Source organism: Callithrix jacchus, chromosome 4 (assembly GCF_049354715.1).
Source record: "Callithrix jacchus isolate 240 chromosome 4, calJac240_pri, whole genome shotgun sequence".
Taxonomy (NCBI): Eukaryota; Metazoa; Chordata; class Mammalia; order Primates; family Cebidae; genus Callithrix; species Callithrix jacchus.
The window spans coordinates 24,222,815-24,249,357 of NC_133505.1; the positions used below are offsets into that span (position 1 = coordinate 24,222,815).

Here is a 26,543-nt window from a genome sequence, read left to right on the forward strand (position 1 = left end):
TTTTTGATATGTTGCTGGATTTGGTTAGCTAGTATTTTGTTAAAGATTTTAGCATCTATGTTCATCAAGGTTATCGGTCTGTAGTTTTCTTTTTCAGTTATGTTCTTTCCTGGTTTTGGTATTAGGGTGATGCTGGCTTCATAGAATGAATTTGAGAAGTTTCCTCCTTTCTCTATCTTGTGAAATAGTGTCAAAAGGATTGGTACCAATTCTTCCTTGATAGTCTGGTAAAATTCTTCTGTGAATCTGTCTGGTCCTGGACCTTGGTAATGTTTTGAAGTTTATTGCCTTATATTATGCCTCTGAGGTTACTGATAGTGACTTTTAAGGGTTTTTAAAATTCTTTCCAATTTTGTAGGAATTATGGGAGGGCAATTTACTACAGCCTTAACGAAGTTGAATAATGCCTCCTGTCCATGGTCCTGGACTTGTATTGCCTACTTGACCACCAGTGACCCAAGACCAAGACACTCTATTCTGCCACTGGTCAAACCCTAAGTTCATGATAGGGTGTTGAAATAGCCCACTGTGGCATAAAAAAGGACAAACGTATCCTTGAAATGTCCCCCAAATGTATCTTGTTGTTTAGGAGGGGAGGTATTAATTTAACCCTTTACATCTTTCACTAAAAACTTATCTCTTTCAGGGTCTGAACTCCACAGAAATGAATGTTCTAATTAGAAAATAGTAGCTAATCTGGCCAAATGCTAATAAATGAGAGTTGTGATTTATCTAGTAGCAGGGAAACAGCTCAGCATTAACAATTAAAAGGTCTGTAGAGGACAGAGCTTTTTTTTCCTTACTCTTCCCCTTAGCTGATTGAGTTCATCCCTATGCTATAAATAGCCCTTCTAATTAATGGCTATCTGTTTGAAAATCAGTTATCAGGACCACAGTTTAGGAGACTTTAACGTTGAAATTCATAGAGACTATTTTGTGTCTCAGTGATAAGGGAATGATAATGTGAGTTCAAAGCTAAACCTAGCTACCCACCAACACCAACCCACGTCATAGCCTACCAACACATTCTTCAATCCTCATGATAATGGATACAGATTTTTAAATAATCAATCCAACTGCAAAGAGAAGTACTGAACTTTAATATAGCCAGAATGTTTGGCTAAAGCCTGTTGCACTCCAGTCATTTCATGAATCTATAAGCTAAAGTCAAAATTTATTTCAAAGGCATGAGTTTGCAATTAGCTGAACAAGGTCTTTTAGAGACCCCCAAAGAGTTCATTTTTTTCTTACATTGAACGAATTAACTGTGTGGTTACTAAAGTTCTTCTTCATTTTAACCTGACTGGACACAGAGTCAAAGGGGGAAAATAGCATGTTTAAATCAAATTGAATAGCCATCTTCTAGACAATACTCCCCAGAAGGACCCTCCTTGGGAAGTGCCACTCAATGCTAGAGTAAATCTCACATTTTGGTGAAGGGCTTGTCGTTCACAGTAAAAGATGCTTGCACATCTTGAATGTTTTCTTCCCAGAGCGTACCATATTGTTTCATGACATTAAGCATTTATTAAAACTGTTTCCACTATGTAGATTACCTTTTCTGGCCAGCTTGCATGTCATCTCGTCTATTAGGCCCCCAACATCACCATCATCCAGCCTCCAACCTGACTGATAACTCCCTTCCTCAGGTCCTCACTCTATCTGTACATTTTTCTGTATTAATACCAGTAATCTTTACTTCTACTTGATTGATTTCTTATCCATCTCTCTCCAGCCAGGTCTTATTCTTACTCAAATGCACAATTCCTGTATGCTTGTTGACTATGCAAGTGATTATTGAACAACTGCTGAGCACCTAGTCTTTGCTAATGCTTGGTAAAATTCAGAAAGACAGATTTTTTTTATTTGTTCTCAATTTTTAAAAATTTGTTCTGATAAACCAATGAGGAAGACAGACTTCTCTACAACTAGACACAGAAAGCCAAAAAGAGGGGTCTATGCAGGTGATGAGGCTGAGCTGTTAGTTAGTGAGGCAGCAAACACATAAAAGCTCACCATGATTTAATGTCTCTTCTATGATTTTCGTAATCAAAACACACATCTTTCAATGTTTTACACTGCTTTCTAATGTCTTTGCATTAGAACTCAGACCTGTGCTTCTAAACACCCAGTTTTGTAATGTGCACACAAATCACCCAGTGATCTTGTTAAAATGCAAATTCTTATTCAGTAGTTTTGGGAGGGGCTTGAGATTCTGCATTTCTAACGAGCTCCCAGGGAATGCTGATACTGCCGATCCATGAATGCCTCAAGTAGCAAGGCTCTACACTACTGTAATGTCAACGTAAACATTGTTGAAGTGGCACCAGTTTTGGGAAAAGCTTCTGGTCTCCCTACCTAGACTCTTCTGACTGTAATTGAACATGATCAACGTTACACCAAGAGAGGTAGATTCAGCAGTGCCTAGAAAAAAACTGGCAAGATGTCTTGGTGTTTTTACCACTTGGCCTTTGTTTTATTATCTAAACACCAAAAGTCTTTGCTCCTGCACTTTGGGTCTGCTGCTACCAGCTGAGTGCAGTCTGAAGATGCAATAAGTTTTCCCAGATAGTCAAGATTGCCTTTTTCTGCTTAAGTCTCTTCCCATATATAAACCATAATATCCCAGGCTCTTTATGGAAATAGAAATACCTTCTAACAAAACTATAAAACTTTAATCAGTTTAAACAATCATAAAGAGAATATTTAAATGAATTTTACGAAAGAAAAAAAAAAAAACAACTCTGGGCCAGGCATGGTGACTCATCCTGTAATTTCAACTCTTTGGGAGGCCAAGGCAGGAGAATCACTTGAGCCCAAAAGTTCAAGACCAGCCTGGGCAACATAGGGAGACCCTAGCTCTTCAAAAACAATTTTTTTTAATTAGTTGAGCATGCACCTGTAGTCCTAGTTACTCCGGAGGCTGAAGTGGGAAGATAGCTTGAGTCTGAGAGTTCGAGGCTGCAGTGGGCCATGATCACACTACTGTATTCCAGCCTGCATGACGGATTGAGATCTTATCTCAAAAACAAAAAAGAAAGAAACAAAAATGGAAAACTTCTGTAAGCTTCCCATGGGAATCTATTTTCTTAACTCTTAATCATTCTGTGAAATCCATTAACTTTTCAATCATTAGAGTCTACCACTCAAAATGAAAGTCAAAATCCATTAGACCACTAAGTTCTCATTTGTGAGTTTTGAATTCTCCTTCCACGAAGACAAGATCCCTACTTGAGCTTTTATCTTTTGTATTTCTTCCTCTCTTCTCCACATGATTCTTGAGCACTATTCTAGCCCAAGCCAAGTGTTCTATGTATGTCTTCTTCCAATCCGGTAGCTGTCAGAACTCCTCCCATCTGCTGTTCAACTTTGCCTAGCTGTAATATGCTATTAAACCGGCAGTCTTGGCTATGTGGTCTCCTCTTGTACACTTAGTTTTTGCATCATTTTCTCTGACAATATAATGGTAAGTAGAACAGAAGAGGAACTCTTTTCACTGGGCAGAACATATAGAAGGCACTGGCAGCCATAGCTTGTGCCATGCATAGTCTGAAGTAAACAAACTTAAATGAACTTTCTTCCTCCTTGCTTCTCATGGACTCATTTAGGTGAATGCCAAAGATGACGAAGGTGTCGTCGTTGGATCCTGGGACAATGTCTATGCCTATGGTGTCCCCCCATCAGCCTGGACTGGAAGTGTTGACATTCTATTGGAATACCGGAGCTCTGAGAATCCAGTCCGATATGGCCAATGCTGGGTTTTTGCTGGTGTCTTTAACACATGTAAGTATCCCATTGAGTAATTTCTTTTTAATGTAAAGGGAATTTCACTTTAAGACATTTTATCTATAACCTAAGAGAGACATAGCAGCCTCTGTTGGCACTATGGAATTCATGCATGAGTATTCTGGGATGTAGGCAATCCATAATTAAATCGTAGTGGGCCAAATATGCTCATGGTTTCTCTTTGACTGCAGAATCTTTTTAGAAAGAATGATAGACTATTTCCTGTGTAATCCGTCATTTAAGGCCCAAAGAAATAGAGGGTTAGAGTAACAATATAGGAAAAAAGCTGTTTTGTTTTCAGCCAGCACATTTAAAAAAACTAAAGTAGTAAAAACTAAAATAATAAATAAGGAAATATATATACTGCTTATTTGTTACTGAGAAGTTGTATAAATAAATATGTGTATATGTTTACTATTGAGACTTTCATAAATATATGCACTAAATTTTTATCCCAGTTATGGAAGGTATTATAGCAGGTGGTCTCGTATTGATTTTTACATATGTCTCAATGCCCCTGAGCAATTAGAGATCAGAACGTAATGAAGAGTCTTTCCCTCTCTAGTTTCCCCTCTGGCTTTTAATCCACCCAACATCCAATTTTAGAGGAAAGCATATGAGAACAGAATTATTCTCTCCAGTGTCATGCATCATTTTTCAAAGTGGCATTTGCCTCTCTAGGCCCAGACAATATCACAATTAATTCAGTGAATATTTTTAAAAATACATCTGTTTCAGTATGTCTTCATCATTGATAATGATTTTCATTCACAAGCCATTTCTGCAGCCTTGGAGAAACACTAAGCTCAAGCTGGGGTGTCCTTTCTGCCTGCTCATTAATAAAGAATGTTTTACCTAGTTAACATTTTTAAAATCAAAAACAAAGGGAGGGGCTGGAGGCTGGAGGGAAGCCATTTAAAAAATGATTACAAAACCCAGTTGTTTTACCTCAAAGTCACAACAGTCTAATTTAAAAAAAAAAGAGTAGCGAGATTTTTGTTTGTTTGTTTGTTTTCCCATAGTATCAAAAAGGATAAGATTATTTTCTTAGCCATTTTAATATAGCCCAGGGCAGAAGGAATATATATTTCTTGGGAGCAATAAAAATCAAAAGTATAGTCCCCTAGAAGCACTGGTCTCTGAAGTTCCAGATAGAAGCCTGTACTTCATAGTAGGTTAAAGGCTGGAGGTTGTCCCGATCCCACAAGGCTCCCAAGTCAAAACTAAGTAGAAGATGCCCAACAGAGGCAGCAACCGCTCTTGTGAAATTATTTTAGGAAGACAGAAAGGACCCAAGTCCTCCCCATGCCTACAATTTCACTATCCAGTGTAATTCCTTCATGCTCACAGTCAGATAAAATAGTGAACTCTGGCCAGGTGTGTTGGCTCATTCCGGTAATCCCAGAACTTTGGGAGGCTGAGGCAGGTGGGTAATCTGAGGTCAGGAGTTCGAGACTAGCCTGACAAACATAGTGAAACCCTGTCTCTATTTAAAAAAAAAAATTAGCCTGGCGTGGTGGCTGGCACCTGTAATCCCAGCTACTTGAGAGACTGAGGCAGGAGAATCACTTGAACCCAGGAGATGGAAGCTGCAGTGAGCTGAGATCACACCATTGCACTCCAGCCTGGGCAACAAGAGTGAAAGAAACTCTCTTTAAAAAAAAATAGTGAGCATCTTACATCCATTCATGTCTTTGGCATAAAAAGGTTATCCAATCTATGCTGGAAAGCAAACTTTGGTGGTAAATTAAGAAAAAGGCACTCACTGTGGGGAAACAGTGAGAATAAACCTGAAGATGGAAATCGGGAGGAAGGAACAGGTGCCCTAATGTCAAGCCTCACTTTCTTGAAATTATGAGTAAGGCAGACTCTTGACCAAGACGTGTTCTGGATAACGTGAATTAATGTTCAGTCAGACACAGAATGAAAGCGGCAATTGTTTTATTGGTAAGACCCTGGGTGAATAGGGCTGCAAATCAAGAGAGGAAGATGGGAATGGGAGGCCCATGGCAGCTGCCCCTGTTGTTTGGGGCATTAAGATCAAGTCCTTTAAGGAGGGGGACCCTTGAGTCTCTACCAGACTCCAGTTTGGACTTCCAAGGTTGTTCTGTTGAAGAAGGTGAGTAGTCTTTGGTTAAAAATGCTAAACTATTCTGAAGGAGAAAATAAAAAGGCAAGACAAGTCATTAATCTTAAAATTGTCAGCTGAATTATTTTCAACGAGCCCTGATGTCTGGCGTCCTGGGAGCCAGGGAGGGCATTTGGATTAAGTTTAATCAATAGGTACATATGGCAAGAAAGGTATCCAAGTAATTTATTACCTAACAATTAAAATGAATCTGTGGCGTCACCCTCCAAAGCATGTCACAAGAGCAAATTTTGGCCAGGAGAGCAAACTCCATCAAGGACCTGCTCTGTAAATTCCTAACTTCCTATTACTGGGTTTGTGAAATTGTATTTTCAGGAACATAGTCCCATTCACCAGACTAAAATAATACTACATTGATGATCATATGCTTAGAAATAAAACAATTAGAACCCTGTTGGGTTTCTACTCTAGCTGCCTTCATTTAATGCCAGCTACAGTTCTGAAGGATCACACAGCAAGATTTCTCTCCATCGCCCCCTTTTCCAGCATGGAACATTTGAGGACAACATCTTCAAAGGGCTTTTCACATTGGTCATGAAGAAAGTCCCCTACAAGAATGGATTTAATCACTCTGTGTTTATTAAATGCTGGTGATGTGTTTAGCTATGGTCTGTCCTTTCCTGTAGTTTTACGATGTCTTGGAATACCAGCAAGAGTTGTTACCAATTATTTCTCGGCCCACGATAATGACGCCAATTTGCAAATGGACATCTTCCTGGAAGAAGATGGGAACGTGAATTCCAAACTCACCAAGGATTCTGTGTGGTAAGTTTGATTGGCAGCGACATTGGCTGATTATAGTAATGTTACACATTTACCACATTATAGTAATGTTACACATTTACCACAAGATAGACTCGATCTGATGTTTCTTTCTGTTCTGTTCTGAGGACCTTTCAATAGCATAGGCAGAAAAGTCTGATTGCCAAAGAATGTTTTAGCAAATGAATTAGAAATGCTACTGAAGAGACAGTTTCCTAGTGATAAAAATCAATCATTCCTTTTAATAGCAACCATCAAAAAAAGGTCATGATTTTAGCTACTGCATATGCCTATACTAGTTCCTCTCTACCTTGATATATTAATATTACAGTTAATAGCAGAAGTATTGGAGCCAAGCATTCTCTGGGTCAGTGCCCTAGGAGTAACATAGCTAACATTTATTAAGCACTTACTATGCACCAGTCTTTGTGTATGCATGATCTTATCCAATCCGTTTTAGTTTTATCAGGTGGATGTTATTAATATCCCCATTTACAGATGAGGAAACCGAGGCCCAAAAAGGCTTGCTCAAGGTCATACATCTAGTGAACTAGGAATAAATCCAAGTGCTTCTGACCCTTAACCACAATCTTTTAAATAACTTCATCAGAATAGGATTGCTTTTTGAATGTAAAGATGAGATTCTCCTTGATTATATTGTCACCTTTCATTGAGATATAGAAATGGAAGTAAAGCTGAAATTGTTTCCAAATACCAACCATGGGGTTCTCTCACTGCTCTGAGCAGGTTTATCACAAGCTGGCTAGAGGAAGCTTAAGATCCTAGAGAAATTCCATTTGTCCTTGAGACCCCCAAGTCCAAATTAATACACTAAAAAGAAAGGAAAAAATATCCTAAGTTTAAATAGAATTTTTATCAAGGTCTGTGTGGGAGGAAATTTGGGCATAATCTCCTCTGTGGTCAGGCATTGAACAAGGTAGAATTTCCAAGCCCAAAATGAGTCTCACACACAAATAATAAAGCTAAAACATCTATTATAAAAGCATCCAAATGTGGATGGTAGGAAGTTATAAGTTCATTTTAAGCAAAATGAAAAGTTAGAAGTGCCTGAACTTCCTCATGTTACAGGAATGGGTCACAGTTGTAGCAGCAGTATTAACTCACCAGTAGGGGCAAACATTCATTGGGGAATGTTAAAAGGAAATTGCTGAATGAGTAGCAAAGTGCTACCATGAATTAAAAATAGTACAGTTCATTGGAAGGGAATGAGCTGAGCCATAGTAAGCTGAAGGGTACGTGTAAGACAAAACCTTGTCTCTGTAAACTGAACAGAAATGCAAAGAATTCTTTAAGCCTGCAGCATTATAATATAGCAGCCCTACATGTACATGGGATGACAAAAACAGACCAAAATAGGCACCCCCAAAACTCATTGCGATTGTCAAAAATGACAAAAAGATAGTTATTTGGCATTCTCCATATCTCTTCCTTATACACACACACACACACACCTACACACACACACCTACACACACACCTACACACACGTACACACACCTACACACACATGTACACACACACCTACACACACACACACCTACACACACGTACACAATGCCTTTAGTAGCTAAATGCAGTTCAAAGTTATCCTTCCCAGCTCCTTGATTCAAATACCTCCCATCATCAAATAAATCCCCATGGGGCACTCCAACAAATAACCCCCGAGGCCCTAAACAGAATTAATACGAAATAGTGAAGCTTCTAGATCTTGCTCTGGGTAACCCTGTCCTCTTTCAGTTTCCTGCTCCAAATTCCTTCCCCTTTCCCTTACACCATTTGTTCCTTTGGTGCCTTACTCAAATATCCTGTCACCCTGGGACTGTGCTTCCTGGCCTGGGACCCTCAGCCACCCTCCACTGTAGACCACTGCCCAAGACTCCTATTCCCTCCCTCTGCCTGGCTTCTAGTAGGTTTTCAATGAATGATGCCTGATCAAATGCTCTGACTGACTGCAGGGCTGAGGCCAGAACAACTCAGGACGTGCCCGGACCATGGAGTACAGAGATAAAAGGGCACAGTGAGATCCAAGGCCAAGGCTTGGCTCTGCTACTCCCCGAGCTGTGTGACCTTCGGCAAGGCAAAACCTTTCTGTGCCTCTTTTCTCCTCTAAAGCAGAGAGAACAATATTCCCTGCTTCACTCAGCACAGAGCCGAGCATAACAGGTGCCTAATGAATGTTAGCTGCTATTATTGCCTTCATTATTAGTCACACAGCTGGAATTTCTTGGAGGCAATATGTTGCCATCAACCTAAGTACATCAAAGCTATCAGAAGAAGAGGGATGCCCAGTGTCCTAAGATGACTGCACTATCTCTGTTACTTTGGGGTATTTTTAAAGAAAAAGCAGAACTTGACCTCACCAGTGCAAGCACCATGAACCTTGGAAGTTATAGGTGGTCCACGAAAACAAGAGTATGACTGAGACCGTCCTGGATTGAGGAGGCTGGTGCAGGCTGTTTCAGACATGTCAGCCAGTGCATGATCACAACAGCCACATCCCTATGTCAGGCTCTAGCTTGGGCAGCTACCTGCCATGTGGCTTTGAGAAAATGACTTAAACTCTCTGAGCTTCAGTTTCCTCATCAGTAGGATGAAAGTAATCTTAGTAGTTACCATTTCCGGATGGGGTGGCTATCACGATTAAATCAGGTCATCCAGGGAGAGTGCTTACCATAGAGGTAGGCCTGATGCTGATTCAGTTAGTATTGGTCGCTGGTAAGAAGTGGGGGCTGCCTGAGCAGTGGAGCTGGTTTAGAAGTGTGAGGGTGGGGCACGGAGGCGAAACAGAGGCTGAGGTGGGGGTGGGAATGATTCGCTAGGCATCAGCTGACCTCTGTGAGGTCTGTATAGTGTAGGCTGGCAACATGTGGCCTGATGGATTTCCTAGTAAGGGTCTCAGGAGCCATTGGCCTCACACTTACCTCCCTCTGCAGGCTCTGGTCAAACCCACCCACCCCAAACTGTCTTCCCTGCTCCTGGTTGGTGTGGCTGGGGCCCCTCTCCTCTCCAGGTAAAGGAGATCTGAGAACGATCTCTTGTCCTTCACCATCTATTTTCTCTTCAACACTCAGGTCCCAAGGTTCCACAGTTTGTGATCAATCAATTTGTCCAGTTAGGTCTCAATGATTCAGGGTGTCCTCTTCTCCATGACTCAGCCAGATACCAGTCTGCCAAAACCAGAATCAGCCAGTAGGGAGGCTCAGAGAAAGAGTTCAAGAGTGTGTGAGAGGTGTATTCTGCTCCCCGCACTCCAAAGCCAGAAGTGACAAGTTTGGCTCTGTCTCTTGCTGTGACCTTTCTCCCCATATTTCTGCAGACCCTCAAGGACAGACTGCTTCCTGATTTGTCACTGTAGGTCCCCTGAATGATGGTTGTTCCCCTCTAAGAGAGAGCCTCATCTCAAAGGGGCTGCAGTTTTGCATAGGGCAGCCCTGCTGTTGATGTCAACAGAGGCCATGGTCCAGGCTCCTTAGCTGTTCAGAAGAGGGCTGGGGACTCAGGATGCTCAGAAGGGCACAGCAGGCCAGAGTCATTAGATCCCAGGGTAGCAAATGAAACCCCAAGTGGGAAAATGCCAAGTAGTAGATCATGGAAGGAGCAATTTCGGCCGCCTGTCCCCAGCGTGCTGATGAGTTCTGAATTATGTGTAACCTCTTGGGGGTAGACAGCTATGAATCACTGTGGACAGTTTAATGAAGACGCTTGCTTAATGTTTAGCTGCAGTCCAAACAGCAAATAGAAATATGAGGGCTCAGTGAGGCGGGAGTCAGGGCTGCTCAGAGGGGCAGGGGGATAGCAAAGGTTTGGCCTCGCCTTAGAAGAACTTAGCTTGATCACCTCGTTATACAAAAGTCACAGTCAAATGGAAACAATTTTAAAAGACAGAGATGGTGGCACTTATTAGGATCATGAAAGGTTTTTCAATGAAAGACTTCGCTCCTTCTAAATGAAAACGCCTCCCTGTGTTCTTCTGCTAGAGTCCGTGTGGTCTGATTGGATGATTCTGGGTGAGGGTTGGTGTCCTCCTCTTGGCTTTTCCACACCAGAATCCACCCACACACAGGGGGAGCAGTGTTTGATCTGTTATATTTTTGTTGTTTTGTCAGCATGTAACAGTGTGCAGGGCATAGAGCAAGCACTGAATAAACGGAATTGGTTGGAAAAACATTTGGGGAGGGATAGCCTGGGGAGAAATGCCAAATGTGGGTGAAGGGGAGAAGGAAAGAAAAGCACACTGCCATGTGTGTTCCTACGCAACTGTCTGACATGCTCTGCTCATGTACCCCAAAACCTAAAATCCAATAAAAAATTAAAAAAAAAAAAAAAACTCCATGCGGTAATGAATGGGTGGTCTTAATCTATAAACAAAGCTTTTTCAAAGCACATTTTTCCAGCAGAAATTAACCAGCTTTCATACCTGGGACACTGGCCTAACCTAATTCTCATTATGTCCTCAGTACTCACATGGCGTTTTATACATTGTAGGTGCATTTTTGAAATTGAGGCTATTCTTCCTTTACATTATTTTAGATGTTCTCTATCACTCATCTAGTTGGACTTTTATATTGTAAACTATCTTCAGTTTTAATCACTGTCTGCAAAACAGAATGATCTAAAAATGAATTCCAAATAAAATAGTGTAGAAGAAAAATTCTGAATATAGATCACATTGCTTAAAAATGCTTAAGGGTTTGTAAAATTATCTTACGATGCATCACAGTTGCCAGTTCTGGACAGTTATTGAAGATGTTTATTTTCAAACATTTTCTTATTAACCATATTTCTGGCTATTCAACATTGGTTTTAGGCAAATCACCTGGAGTTAGACCATGAGCTTTATAATTAGAGGACTGAGAATATACACTGAAGGCACTAATGGTGTTGGGAAAAAAAGTTATTTGCCACCTTCAAAGAGTAAAATAGCTCATGATTACAAAATACTTTTTTTTACATTGGGTCCTGATTTAAGTGCTGACATGTATTAATTTAGTTCAACCTCTTAACAGCATGTTAAGGTAATTGGCATAGTAACTTAAGGTCCCAGCCAATAAATGGCAGAACCTGAATTACAAACCCAAGGAGGCTGACCCCAGAGCCCACTCTTTTAAAAATATTCTTACTGGCCAGGCATGGTGGCTCACATTTGGAATCCCAACATTTTGGGAGGCCAGTGCAGGAGGATCACTTGAGATCAGGAGTTTGAGACCAGCCTGGCCAACATGGTGATACCTTGTCTCTACTAAAAATACAAAAAAAAAAAATAGCTGGATGTGGTGGTGCATGCCTGTAATGCCAGCTACTTGGGAGGCTGAGGCAGGAGAATCACTTGAACATGGGAGACAGAGGTTGCAGTGAGCCAAGATCATACCACTGCCCTCCTCCAGCTTGGGTAAGAGAAAGACTCGGTCTCAAAAATAAATAAATAAATAAAAATAATGTCTTTATTAAAATATAATTCACATACTATAAAATTCACTCTCTTAAAGTACATAATTCAGTAACTTTTAGTATATTTTTATGTATGTATTACTATTATTATTTTGAGACAGCATGTCTGTCACCTAAGCTGAATTGCAATGGCAAGATCATGACTCACTGCAGTCTCGACCTCTCAGGCTCACGCAATCTTCCCACCTTAGCTTCCCTAGCAGCTGGGAATACAGGCTCATACTACCGCAGCTGGCTAATTTTTAATTTCTTTTTTTTGCGGGGGTGGGGTAAGAGACAAAAGTTCACTACGTTGTCCAGACTGTTCTTGAACTCCTGGCCTCAGGAGATTCTCCCACCTCAGCCTCCCAAAGTGCACAGGAGGCTTTTCTTTTTGGTAAGAGACAAGAGCTCGCTATGTTGCCCAGGCTGGTCTTGAACTCCTGGCCTCAGGAGCTTCTCCTGCCTCAGCCTCCCAGGCATGAGCCACAGCACTAGACCATTTTTAGTATATCTGTGGTTTTGTGCAACCATCATTATCATCATATTCCCAAGTATTTCTCTCTTCTCTGCCATACCTATTAGCAGTCACTCCCCATTTGTACAACTCTGGCAACCACTAATCTACTTTCTCTCTCTATGGATTTGCCTGTTCTGATCATTTCCTATAAGTGGAATCATGTAATATGTGACCTTTTGTGTCCGGCTTCCTTCACTTAGTGTAATATGTTCAAGGTTCATCCATGTTGTAGTGTGTATCAGTACTTCATTCCCTTTTATTGATGAATAATATTTCATTGTGTGGATAAACCAGATTTTATTTATCCATTCATCAGTTGTACATTTGGATTGTTTCCACTTTTGGCTTTCATGAATAATGTTGTTATGAGCATTCAGGTAAAAGTTTTTATGTGAACATATGTTTTTATTTCTCATGAGTATATATTTAGAGTGAAATTTCTGGGTTGTGTAATAACTGTATGTTTAAGTTTTTTTTTTTTTTGATGAACTGCCAAACTGTCTTCCAAAGTAGCTACTCCATTTTATATTCCCATCAGCAATACACAAAACTTCCAACTTCATATTCTTGCCAAAAAAAATTTTCTGTTTTTTTAAAATTATTATTATAGCCATCCTAGTGGGTATGAAGTGGTATTTTACTGTGGGTTTAATTTTCATTTCTCTAATGACCAATGATGTTGAACATCTTTTTATGTTTTTCTTGGCCATTTGTGTATCTTCTCTGGCAAATGGTTATTGAAATTTTTGTTCCATTTTTAAATTGACCTTCTTTTGTATTGTTGAATTGTGACTATTCTTTATATGTTCTGTATATAAGCTCTCTATCATATATGTGATTTGTAAATATTTTCTATCATCTTTGGGATCTCTTTTCATTTTATTAATGGTGTCCTTTGAAGCACTAAAGACATTAATTTTTATAAAATTCAACTATTCAATTATTTATTTGGTTGCTTTACATTTGGTATTATATCTAAGAAACCATAATCTGATCCAAGGTCACAAAGATTTGCTTCTCTGTTTTGTTCTAAGAGTTTTACAGTCTTAGATCTTACATATAGGTCTGGGATTCATTTTGAGTTAACTTTTTATGTATGTGTGAAGTATAAATAGAAGTGGAGAAGAGAGAAAAAATAAGAGAGCTTATAAGAGAGAAAACTTAAATCACCTTGCTGATGATCTGTTGCACATGGTAAATCATTTTTTTCATGCTGTCTTAGAGATTTTTTGTCTCACACAGGTGTGAGATTTGAAAAAGATAGAAAGCAAAAAAGAGATTCTCTATTTGTCTTCAGCTTTTGACAGTTTGGATATGATGTGTCTAAGTGTAGCTATCTTCAAGTTTATCCTACTTGGAGTTTTTGAACTTTTTCAATGTATATAATAATATCTTTCATTGAATTTGGGAAATGTTTGGCTATTGTTTCTTCAACTATTCTTTCTGCTGCTTGCTCTCTTTGCTCTTCTTCTGGGACTCCTATTAGGAAAATGTTAATATACTTCACCAACTGCATCAGAAACATCTCACCTTTTTCCCGGGCTTTGGTTGTTTTTGTTTTCTTCTGTTATTCAAACTGGATGATTGCAATTTGCCTACCTTTAAGTTCATTGATTCTTCTTTCTTCCTGCTTAGGTCTACTGTTGAAACTAGTGGATTTTGCATTTTGGTTCTTGTACTTTTCAGTGCCAGATTTTCTATTTAGCTCCCTTTCGTAATATCTATCTTTTCATCATATTCTCTATTTGATGAGACATAATTCTCATGATTTCCCTTCAGTTCTTTGAACATATTTATAAGGGCTAATTTAAGATCTTTGTCTTGTAAGTCTAGTATCTTTGCTTTCTTAATAACAATTTCTCTTGGCTGCTCTTTTTTTCTGTGTATGGGCTATACTTTTCTGTTTCTTTCTGTGTCTCGTGGTTTTTGTTGAAAACTGGACACTTAAAATAATATAATGTGGCAACTCTTAAAATCAGATTTCCTGTTCTCTAGTATCTATTGTTGATGTTTGCTGTTGTTGTTACTGCTGCTGCTGCTGCTGCTGCTGGTGGTTTATTCAGTGACCTTCTTGGACTAATTCTGTAAAGTTTATTTTCCTTGTCATGTATGGCCACTGAAGTGAGCTGAGTTAGCTCAGGGGTCATATAACAATTGAACAGAGAGTTCTTTAAGTACCTTGAGCCCAAAACTTCCCAGCTTTAGCCAAGTAGCTTTGTGTGTTTGTTGGGGAAAGCCTTTAATTCTCAAGCAGGCAGTTTACAATTCTTCTTTAGCCTTCACTTCCTGTGTGGACAGAGCCTCGAGATCAACCAGAGATGAGAGATTAGGACCTTCCTGGGGCTTTTGTTGTAGGCATGCTCACAGCCCTGCACATGCTTCTAGTCATCTATGTCAGAGTTTTGCCAAGCCTCCTATGGACATCTCATTCCCTGGTTTTTCTTTCTAAGTCTTTTGGGTAGCCCTTTTTTAATCTCAAGTGGTATTGCCCCTTCAGACCTTGCAATGTTAAACATTTGCTTTTATTTATTTATTTATTTATTTATTTATTTGTTTGTTTATTTATTTATTTATTTATTTTGAGAGGGAGTCTCATTCTGTCTCCAGGCTGGACTGCAGTGGCACAATCTCAGCTCACTACAACCTCCGCCTCCCGGGTTCAAGAGGTTCTCCTGGCTCAGCCTCCTGAGTAGCTGGGACTACAGGCACGTGCCACTACGCCTGGCTAATTTTTTGTATTTTTAGTAGAGATGGGGTTTCACTGTGTTAGCTAGAATGGTTTCGAGCTCCTGACCTTGTCATCCACCCGAGTCAGCCTCCCAAAGTGCTGACATTACAGGAATGAGCCACCGCATCTGGCCATTTTATTTTTATGCATCATAGGAATAGGGCCGGTTCAGAATGAGCTATGAATCAGATAAAATAAAAACAAGCCCTGAGAATGGCGTTTTTCAGAGAGCCACCAGGCAAGTTAAACAGTGGCAATTTGGAAAACAAACAGAAAAAAGAGCTTTTGGAGTATTCATTTTCTTCCCTTCATTGGTTTCTAGGCTGCAAGTCTGAAAAGCTACTGAGGCTACTGGTTGTTAAGACTGCTGTGGAGGAGGGGTGAGAACAAGGCAAATTAAAACTTCACAAAGTCGTTCTTCTTGCTTCACTCTTCTTACTGAGATTTTTCTGTTTTTTTTTTTTTTTTCTTGAATAAATGCCCCTCAGATTGTTGCAAGTCGTTGCTTCACTTCCAGAGTTCTGGAGAAGTCAGTTGTGATTATATTGACAAGTGTTCTCATTGCTCTGTGGAGGAGCAGATTTCCAGTGGTCCTTGCTCTGCCATTCTGGAAACGTTTCCCAGAGCCCACTCTTAACCACTATACAAGTGCTTCCAAATGGAGGCCTACCATACGCTTCCGGTGCTTTACATTTTGTAAGAATATTTTTGGCAAATAGTATAGTCTTCCTGATGTATACCTCCTGAAACATATATTATCATACGTATATCCTTTTATTTCTCCATTTCTTCCATACATTATAGGGCATGATATTGCTCTTTTAGAAACTATGCATGTAGAAAGCCATCTATGGATTTTGTTTCATCATAATGAAGGGATGTTAAAAATATTTGCTCAAAAAGAGATGGGGGCATTGCTCTTTGAAGATTAGAAATCACTGCCTTAGATTCTCCTCCCATTCCTCTCAGGCATTCATCCATTCCTGCTGCTGGAATGTCTCCAAAGAGTACCTAAAGCCCTCATTCCACTCAAGTCTTACTTGAGAGTAAACAAAGGGGAGTTTGGGGGTACAATGTCAGAGATCATTGTAATTACTTCTCGAAAAATTAGGCAGAAAGGCAGGAAAAAGTGGGACCCATTTAATAAACCGTGTAGAAAACACTCCAAATAGCAATGGAGTCATGCTCTGGTTAATCATAATTTTTGCCTAAAAGAGTCATCATATATACCATTTGAAGGTTACTAGTTTTCAAATAATTAGAAACTAATAAAGTATGCACCACCTAAGCAATACTGAATGTAATTTAATTTCTTTTGTAATATAATTAATAATACCTCTAGGAACACGTTATAAAAATAAGAACCATCAACTGTAGAATATCATATTCATAAATAGCTTTATAATGCAAAACAGTAACTTTGGTACCTACTGGGCCTATTGGTTGGAATTTTTTTAACCTTCTTCAATAATTATGGAGACACTGGTCCAGAATTTATGATAGAAACTTTTTTATACATTAGAGTTATACAAACAGATTCTCACAAAATTCAGTGTTTTCTTCATTTTCAGGATATTAATTCCTGGCTTGCTATGCCAGAGTGGTAAAATGGAGTTAGTGTTTCATTTTCAAAATGAACCCAGCAGAGGGAACCCAGCAGTGCTGAGAGAGGGCTCTCTGCTAACCGATGATGGCAAATGTGGTGTATATGACGGGGTGCTGTCTGCTTTCTGAACACATTTTACTCTAATTTTTGTTGGTTTTCTTTGTTTTATAATTTGTGTTTTATTTTTGCCAAATTTGGTTTCATTCTTTTCCTGTTCCATTTGGGGATAATACACTGAAAAATTTTTAAAAAAACACATAATCACACTATGGGGAAAAATGAAAGGAGGGAAAAACAGAAACCTGGATAACCAGCCTCTAATATTCTAAAAATTGCTATTAACAAAGCTACTGTAAAATTCTCTTGATAAATATCCAAGAAATCTGTTCTTGGAAGCTTAGGAAGAGAGTGGGAAGGTTGTACTCTGAGGATTAAGGAAAGACTGACTCCCAGAAGACTCTGTGGCTGGAAACTCATTCAGTACTTCTGCAGCGCGTATGTGAGAGGGGATATCTGGCATTCAGCCAGGATGCCTGGTAGAACCTCATTTAGAGTTGGTGTCCTTCCCAGTTGGTTGCCACATCCATTTGGTTCATGCCTGTGTCTGAGCACTTATTAATGGTTTTGACTATCATGCCTACTATACATACACCTCATAGTTTCATGATGTGAGTTACAGTACCTCTCCAAGTGCACCCGCATCACAACCCCCTCCATCAGGGTCTCTTGTGTCATGGTAGATTGTACTTAAACCTCGACTTCTCAGTGAGACTTGTAAAATCCCTTGCCTTCATAGGAAAAGCAAGAATAAACACATTCATTTCTTCTTTTTTCTTGGTGGTCAATTGATTCCTATAACAGCATCCTTTACTGAGCTGGGATGCTCATGGCACCCTCCATTTATCTCCAGTATAGCATTGCTATGCAAATGAGGCCATTCATGACTGCCTGCCCAGGGCTTCTTCAGGTAACTCCCCACCAGAGGGAACTGAAGCAGCCCAGCCCCAGAGAGGACAGGGGCACTGGCCTGGTCTCCACCTGACTGGACTGCTGGCCTTTGACATGATGCCAGTGAACATCCAAAAAATGCCCTTGCTGGTTTCAGCACTCCAACAGCCTCAAACAATCAACAGCTGCATTCTGAAATAGTGTCATGCTCCCAGCTCCATCAAAGATTCCTGCAGCATGCCTCCTTTCCTCTGAATAATTCCTTTCTGTCATCTTCCTTCATTACATTTCCTGACAAGCTTTTTTTCTCAGCCCAGGCTTTCATTTCCACTTTGAAATGTCTTGCTAGACAAGCCTCAGAGTCCACCAAATTATTCCCACTTCTTTCCAACAACTCCAATCCCATCCTATCCCCACTGCCCCTGAAATGGCCAGAGTTTAATAATCCCAGGATGTGCTGTCATTATTGTCAGCAATATTGTTGCCTGTATTCAGAATATATTAGCAGAACCAGAGAAGAAGGGCTACACCCATCTGCTGCAAATACACAGATGATTTGCAAGATAGACAGTGCCTTTCTTTCACCCCCTGCCATTTTTGCTATAAAAGAATTCAAACACTTGGTTTACACTTGAAGTTGGTCCAAGACATCTCCTCTGGGGCTTTCTCTTGATCTTGTTTGTGCTCTCCCCTGAGCCCTAATAAAGCTGCACAAACAAAATTACAAGCCCATATCTCTTTCTTCCCTTTTATGTACTACTTTTCTCTAAAACTTTCTGGGCAGACTATAAATGAAATGACTCTGTGGAGTGTTTAAGCAGTTAGCCAAGTTAAGGGCAGTAAAGGACTCCTTGTTTAAATTAACCACTTTATTTTCTTCAAACACATAGCACCCTGAAGCCCATGTTGGTCTCAGCTGTGTTCTTTGTCTAGCTCTTCACCAGCCCATGGGCTCCTATACCTCTGGATATGACCTTAGCCAGAACCAAGGCAGATTTTGAACTACTGTGCTCTACTGGTTTTTGGTAAAAATAAGTAAATAAATAAATAGTCCTCAGTGTTTCAGAGGGAACCTAACACCTATTTATTATACAATATTTTAAATATTGCAGAAAAGTACCAAAGTAAGAAGTATCTATTTCTAACTACTCAGAAAATTCATAACATTTCCTTAACCCTTTTGTGATATGTCTCTTTGTATATTGTATGCATGTTTTTATTGCTGCATAGCTAAGTACCACAAACATAACAGCTTAAAACAACACAACTTATCATCAGTTTCTGTGGGTCACGAGTTTGAGCACAGATTAACTGGGTTCTCTGCTCAGGGTCTCAGATAACTGCAATCAGTGTTGGCTGGGACTGTTGTTCCATCTAATCTCAGAGTCCTCTTCCAAACTCGTTCAGGTTGTTGAAAGAATTTAGTTCCTTGCAGCTGTAGAATTCATACACACTTCTATCTTCTTTGAAGCCAGCAGGAGAATGTCTCTGCTGCTTTGAATCCCAGACTTGTTCTGTCTCTGACCTCTAGACCCAGATTTAAAGGGCTCATCTGATATGGTCAGACCCACCTGATAATCTCCCTTTTAATTAACTCATAGTCAACAGATTAGTAAACTTAATTACATCTGCAAAATCCTCCTTGATGCATAAAGTAACATAGTCACAGGAGTACTATCCCATTCTGCTTATAGATTTCACCTGAACTCAGGGGAGGGAGTAATAGAAAAGGAAGGGTAGTGGGAGTCATTTAAAATTCTGTTCCGTTGTATGACTTTGAAAAACTAATATGCCATGGACGTCTTTCCTGTCTGGTCAATATAGACCTGCATTTTTATGGCTGAGTAGCATTCTACTCTGTTTCAAAATAGTTGCTAACACATTGGACAGTTAGGCTGCTTCCAATTTCCCCTTCTTGTACTATGATGAACATTCTTACATAACACAATTGTCTTTGCATGTGTGTGATTATTTCCTGTGCGCAAATTCAAAGCACATGGATATACTGAATCACAAGATAAACTAAACCAATGCTATGACGTCCCATGTAGGGTCCCCCAGCAGGGAGGGTGCTGCTATTCTAGTGAATCACTGTCTTTGGTGAAGATTCTGTGAGTCCTTTGTACCAATACTGCTGAATTATTAGCATCCTTGAGAAGAGTTCTAAAAATTACTAGCTGTCACTGCACAGAACACACAGGAAGCAACATAAAGCAGAGATGTATTCTTCACTTGTCATCTCCATCGTTATCTTCCCAAAAGGTTTTTCTCATCTTGATTAAACAACTCTCAATGAAATGAGGCCTTTATTGTAATCTCTATACTGCTTCTGTAGAAAGAGGCAATAAGAAAACTAGGTCATTTTGGAGATTTAGAATTTTTTACTTTAAAGGACACCGTACATTTTGACTGTAGAGTGAGAACTCAAGTTTCAAATGAAGGCTCTGAGAAAATAGAAAAGCATGAATCTTAAAGAGGAACGAATAAGCCAAGGTTTAATAAGAACTTCCTCACTAGATGTCCTCACGATTTATTTAGCCAACACTTAGTGAGCACCTCCTAATGGCTGGGCCCTGCTCTAGTGCTGGAGATGTGGAGAAGAATGAGACAAACAGAGCCCCCAAAGTGGATTCATGCACTCTACAAATGCATGATGAAATTGCAAGGTGAAGAGGGAAAACTATCATGGATCTAGACAAATAAGCTTTAGAATAAAAAGTAGCATTTCCGGAATCAGTGGATATTTTCCAACCTGGAGAGTCAGTAGAAGAAATTGGGAAAAGTCTGTACAGAAGGAATACGTGTTTGAGATCAAATATACAACATAGTGCCTATAGTTAATTATAATGTACTGTATATTTCAAACTCGCCAGGAGAGTAAATTTCAAATGTTCTCATCACACACAAAAAAATGGAAGGTAGTTGATATGGTATTAGCTTAATTTAATTATCCCACAATGTGATTTATATATAAATTTGATTTATATATATAATCATCATATATACATAAGTATATATATATATACATATCTGTGTATATATATGAAATCATCACTTTGTACCCCATAAAATATACAATTACTATGTGTCCATTTAAAAAATTAAAGACATGCTAAAGGAAGTTTTCCTACCCAAAGGGAAATGACACCACTGTATGTCAAAATTTAGATCCTCTGACACGTGTGAATTGCATCACAAATGCTAAATATCTTTGTAAAATGCTCATGCCTGTAATCCCAGCACTTTGGAAGACTGGGGCAGGAGGATGATTTGAGGCCAGGAGGTCAAGACAAGCCTGGGCAACATAATGAGACCCTGTCTCAAGAAAAAACAAAACAAAACAAAAAAAAACAAGAAATGTCTGTAAACATTAGCCCCGTTCATGGTGGAACTTGGGGTATAAAACTGAGCATGCTTAAATAGAATTGTGTAATGTCAGCCAAATGGAAATTCTAGAGGCATGGGTGACTGAGGACACAATTCCTCTAGCCATTCCTGGGTAGAGATGATTGCATGGTGAAAGAGATCCCTAAGGCTGTGGAGGTAGCGCCCTCTTGCTCTGCTCATGGCCTGTCTAGGAGCTGAGCCATTGCCATTAGCTTTCCACCTATTGATGGAGGCCCCCTCCACTGGGAGCATTTGCTTCCTCCCCACCTCACCCACTGCCTGCAAGTTCCTGACCCTGTTATGAAACTATCCCACCCAAAATACACAGATAACATCTCAGCCATGAGTGAAACTAGGAGAAATCACGTGTATCTAATTGGATGTCAGGGTGAGAGAAAAGAAACTTTTCCCCAGATCCTGGTCATTTGAAAAGAAAGATTATCCTCAAACAAAAGTCTTTACTTGAGATCTGAAGTGCAAAGCATATTTATCTTGTTTCAGGCTAACCTTGCCAAGGAGATTTGAATTTAAATAAGGCTATTCTGGAGCCTATTAATCCAGGGTAGTGGTGTAGCAGTGAAAGCCAGGGTCGCTAAACACCTCAGGTTGTATAGGAAGCAGGACAGGATCCAGGGTTGCAAATGTTTATTGCTGTTTTTCCCTGGGTCCCTCTGCCTGATGGGGTGGCCTTCACTGTTCTGAAAAGAGGCTAGCAGTCATTGTCTATCATGCACAGTGACCTTCCTTCCAGCTTTTAAGCAAAGATGGAAGCTCTCAGGTGGGAACTGATCCCATGTTCCTGCTCCGAGACCTTCACATCTTCACCCCAATCCACATCTGTACCCCTCTCTCCCTGCAGACCCTGCCTTGCTTCCTACACCTGTCTAGGGTGTTGCTCTCAGCCTCATCCTCTTGCATCCTTGATATTTGAGTTCCGTTTTACTCCCACTCTCTCTACCAGTTCTTCCTCCATGAACATGCCTCAGTTTCTTCTAATTTAAAAATAATGAAAACAGCCTTCCATGCATTGAATTACATGCTTGCCACTGCCCTATCTTCTCTTCTCTCTTACAACCTAGTTCGCATTTTTTTTCTTTTTTAGACAGGGTCTCACTCTGGCTTCCAGGCTGGAGTGCAGTGGTGCAATCACAGCTCACTGCAGCCTTGATCTCTCGGGCTTAAGTGATCCCTCCACCTCAGAGCCTCAAGCAGCTGAGACTACAGGTCAACCAACTTTTGTATTGTTAATTGAGACGGGGTTTCGCCGTGTTTCCCAGGATGGTCTCAAACTCCTGGGCTCAAGCAATTCTCCTGCCTCGGCCTCCTAAAATGTTGGATTTACTGGTGTGAGCCACTGTGCCCAGCCTCTAGGTCACTGTTAAGGAAGAACCTACCTCTTTCTCCCCTCCTCATTCATTTGTCAGCTGGTTTTGCTCAACCCTCGTCCACCACCCACCAATCCTTCTGCAACTTCCTCCTCCTCTTCATCCAATCCAGAGCATAAGTGTAGACAAAAATGCCTCTTAGACCTCACCTCCTGGATTTCTCACAGGCACTCAAGCTCATCCTGTCCAGAACTGGGTGATCACCCACCCATCACCACCAGCCTCAACACAGACTTTCTTTTCTTCCATTATTATTCACAGTCTTGGTAAACAAAACCATCACACTCCTTGGAGAGGCAAAAGTCTTCCCCAACTCATCCAAGTCCCTCACATCTCCCTAAACCTGTGGGTTGTACCTCCCAATAGCTCCTCTCCCTTTTCATGATGATGGCAACCTGAATGCCTTTCTGGTCCACTGAAGACTATTGCAGTTCTTCAAGGGTGGGGGACAGCAAGGGAGGACTCAGTTGAACCTCCATCCTTGTCTTTCCATCCATCTTCATGAACAGAGATTTACAAGTTTACCTTTTCTTCTTAAACCATTCCAATGGCTTTTTATTGCCTGAGAATAAAGCCCAAATGTTTAATTTGACATCAAAGGATTTTGCAATCTTCTCCTCACCTATATCATAGCTCAGTGTTGAAGAGAATGGCTTTCAGAGCTCTATCACTAACTAGCTGTGTGACCTCTGCAAGGTTCTTAACCTGCCCGGGTTTCAACTTCCCTATAAACTGGGGATAATTATAATAGAATGGTTTTGTCTTTTCTTAAATATGGTTTAATATTCTTCTCCATTTCTGTACATCACAACACCAAGATTTTGCTGTTTAGAATCTGTCTGTAGAGGCTATAGAGATTGCAAAAGCTATGGTTTTCACCCCCTCTTATTTGCATTTGTATGTGTAAGTGTAATAAATATTAAGATATTTGATACACACCTCAGTATATACTGCAATATATATCACTGAAGAGACCACATTGATTAAAGAAATACAAAAGTTTGGCACCATTTCCAAACTTAAATAGTAAAAATAAAAACTACAAAAGGAGCTATATACTTTAAATGTATCATGTGAAACAATAAGCATATTCAAAAATGTAAATTTACATCCAATTTCTCTGGTCTTGTCATATCACATCAGACTAATTTACAGTGGCAAAACTCTACTGATGTGAAGAGAACATGTTTGCTTGCTCTTGGGTGTTCTGCAAACAAATAGCAGAGCCCAAAGCAAAAAAAGCCTGTTCTGGTGAAGTCTCCCACATTGATGAACACCAAAGAATTGACTCTTCTCACTGGGGGTTGAGACATCAGGTTACACACTGACAGGCAGTATTCGGACCTCAGAGTACAGTGTGAGAACCAGAAACTTTACATTTAAGACATACTCCCTTCATTCAAGTGAAACAGGATTATTAGAACAATAGGCAGGTCTGTAACCGGGAACAAGGAGCTGGTTCAGCCCAATAAAGCCACGAGTGACTGAATCAAGTCAGTAAAGGACTGTGGTCAGACACGAAAGTGTTCTAAGTAATCGCTTTGAAAACCAAATGCACCCCACTACCCTAGTCAGTGTGGAGGTGATACCAGTTGACTTTTAAAAGCTTTGGTCCTTCAAAGTCCATTTGGTATACTTTCTTCCATTGCTACCACTGGGCACATACTGTACACTTTGTTCACTGTCACCACCTCGGGCACGCCATGACCTTGCATGTTCAGCGGTGTTCAAGTCTGACTTATAGGCCAGCTGTGAAGCATAAGTTTTAGGGTTTCAGGCCAACTTTTGGATCCAACATTGTCTTAAGTCCATGGTGCCAGAAGCTGTGTCCCATCTCTTCCAACCTGTCCCTAATTTCTCATATGAGAGGTTAAGTCTCACATTTGAAATGGATGCTCCAACCCCACCAAGAAGTCAGCAGTTTATAATTACATGCAGTCATACACGTCTGTAGTTCCTGTGAAAAACCTTGCAGTTCATTTTAATAAATCAAAACATTCACATGATCTCATGCCATCCAACACAAGGAAAACACGTCCACCTCCCTTTTAACAAGGATTGACCCAAGCAAAATAAAACCCTCTTTAAATTTCTTCATTTCCACTTAAATTGCATGTTTTATTTCTCCCAATCCCAGCAAGAGCACAGAAGCCCCATCATATCCATCCCAAACTGGTTTTGAGTGGGTTAAGGTTATAGGGACCTTTGTCAGAACATCAATACAAAGGGTTCCCAAAATCTGGGTACAAATATGTCTGCAAACAGATGGAAGTAAACAGTATACTGGCCCAAATTCTTCATGAGTCAGTTTGATTTTGCAATGCCAGTCTGGCGCGGGGCGGGGAGCGGGAGGGATGGGTAGCATGAGGGAGTGAAGTTGAAATTGCCTCCTATTAGCTCACCCTTTCAACATTAAACAGAGACCAAGAGAGAAGTGGTTGCAACATTTCACCACATGTATTTCTTCTTATGCATTCTAAGCTGAGAATGCCATGTAAATGGGTCACTGCAAAGTACAGCAATTTAATTGTTCTCCAAGCAATATAAGAAACAAACCAGTATGATCTCGTTTCTATTAACTTTTAAATGTTTACAGCAGTTAAAGTATTTTTGATTCTATGTATGAAGGTTAAAAAGATCATTTTGTTTTTCATAAAATACAAGAGCAACCAATTTCACCATCAAGTCAAAGTAAAAACTGGGATTCTTTTTAAAAATTAGTCCAAAGTGGCATTTAGGAACTTAGTCCTAAACTCCCATTTATCTTTTGAGCCTCAGCTCAAATATCACTTCCCAAATACCTGGACACTTTGCTCCACTGAGGCTGCTGCACCAACACCATGACAAACAGAAGTGTAGGGTTGGGTCTTGTTTTGCTTCAGTTTTCTCTTCAGTATCCAGTGCTCATGGATTCAGTTTGGGAAATGTGCCAGTCGTAAGACAGGTATCTGTTTGGATTCCATCGTGGGTATGCTATGCTCCTTGGGTTGGATGCTGGAGGGTGAGACCCGTTTTGCTGGACCCCTGTCGACTACCTAGCAGTCATCAAAGTCAAAAAATTCATCGTCTCCTCCTTGGTATTCCATTCCCTGGAAATCTACTCAGTAAGGCAGGATACCTCCAATTCTGTCAAATTCCTTCACAAACTGAGACCCTTCTTGTGATTTATCTGTGACAATTTCCAATGTAGCTCCAAATTTTTTATAGTTGTTAGCAAACCATTCCAACAGGGGTGTGCTCTCGATAAGCTCACGTTCCTGTCTTTTCTCTTTGTCTGTGAAATGAGATTTATCTTTTTCTTGCTCTAGAGTTAGATAAAGAATTTTCTCCTCTTCTGTGCCTTGGCAATGATGAACATATATCATTATATCCAGATATTTATAGACTATTAGAATTAGCTTCAATTTCCAAAGCCTTTAGTGTATCTTCAAAGAATAGATGGTTCTTATAGGGTACTAGGACATCAGATGTGTTAACATGCATGAGGATTTTTGAACAGCACTTGGTACTAAGGAAGTGTTACGTGTATTTGTTGGCTCTATGCATTGCCTGCCATCACTATTCTCCTCCTATGCACCTGAATATTCACATGTGCTATGCTTCAGCCACAACACACAGCAGACAGTTCCCAAAACATGCCATGGTGGCTATTTCATGCCACTGCAACTTTGTTCTTCCTCCTTTTTTTGACCTCCTAAACTCCCATTTATATTTTGAGCTTCAGCTCAAATACCACTTCCCAAACACCCTGACAGCTTGCTCCACTGAGATTCCATGGCACCCCAAATGAACTTCCATTTTACCATGGATCATTCAAATTAATT

The 26,543-nt window shown here is 40.1% G+C and overlaps 1 protein-coding gene across 1 annotated transcript in view; it reads left to right on the forward strand.

Annotated features, from left to right (window-relative positions):
• Nucleotides 1-26,543, forward strand: part of F13A1 (coagulation factor XIII A chain) — a 163,051-nt gene that overhangs the window by 84,936 nt on the left and 51,572 nt on the right. Inside the window, exons 7-8 of the mRNA XM_017970932.4 lie at nucleotides 3,609-3,783; nucleotides 6,562-6,700. Of these exons, the coding sequence (XP_017826421.4) occupies nucleotides 3,609-3,783; nucleotides 6,562-6,700 (314 nt within the window). The remainder of the gene's footprint in view (nucleotides 1-3,608; nucleotides 3,784-6,561; nucleotides 6,701-26,543) is intronic.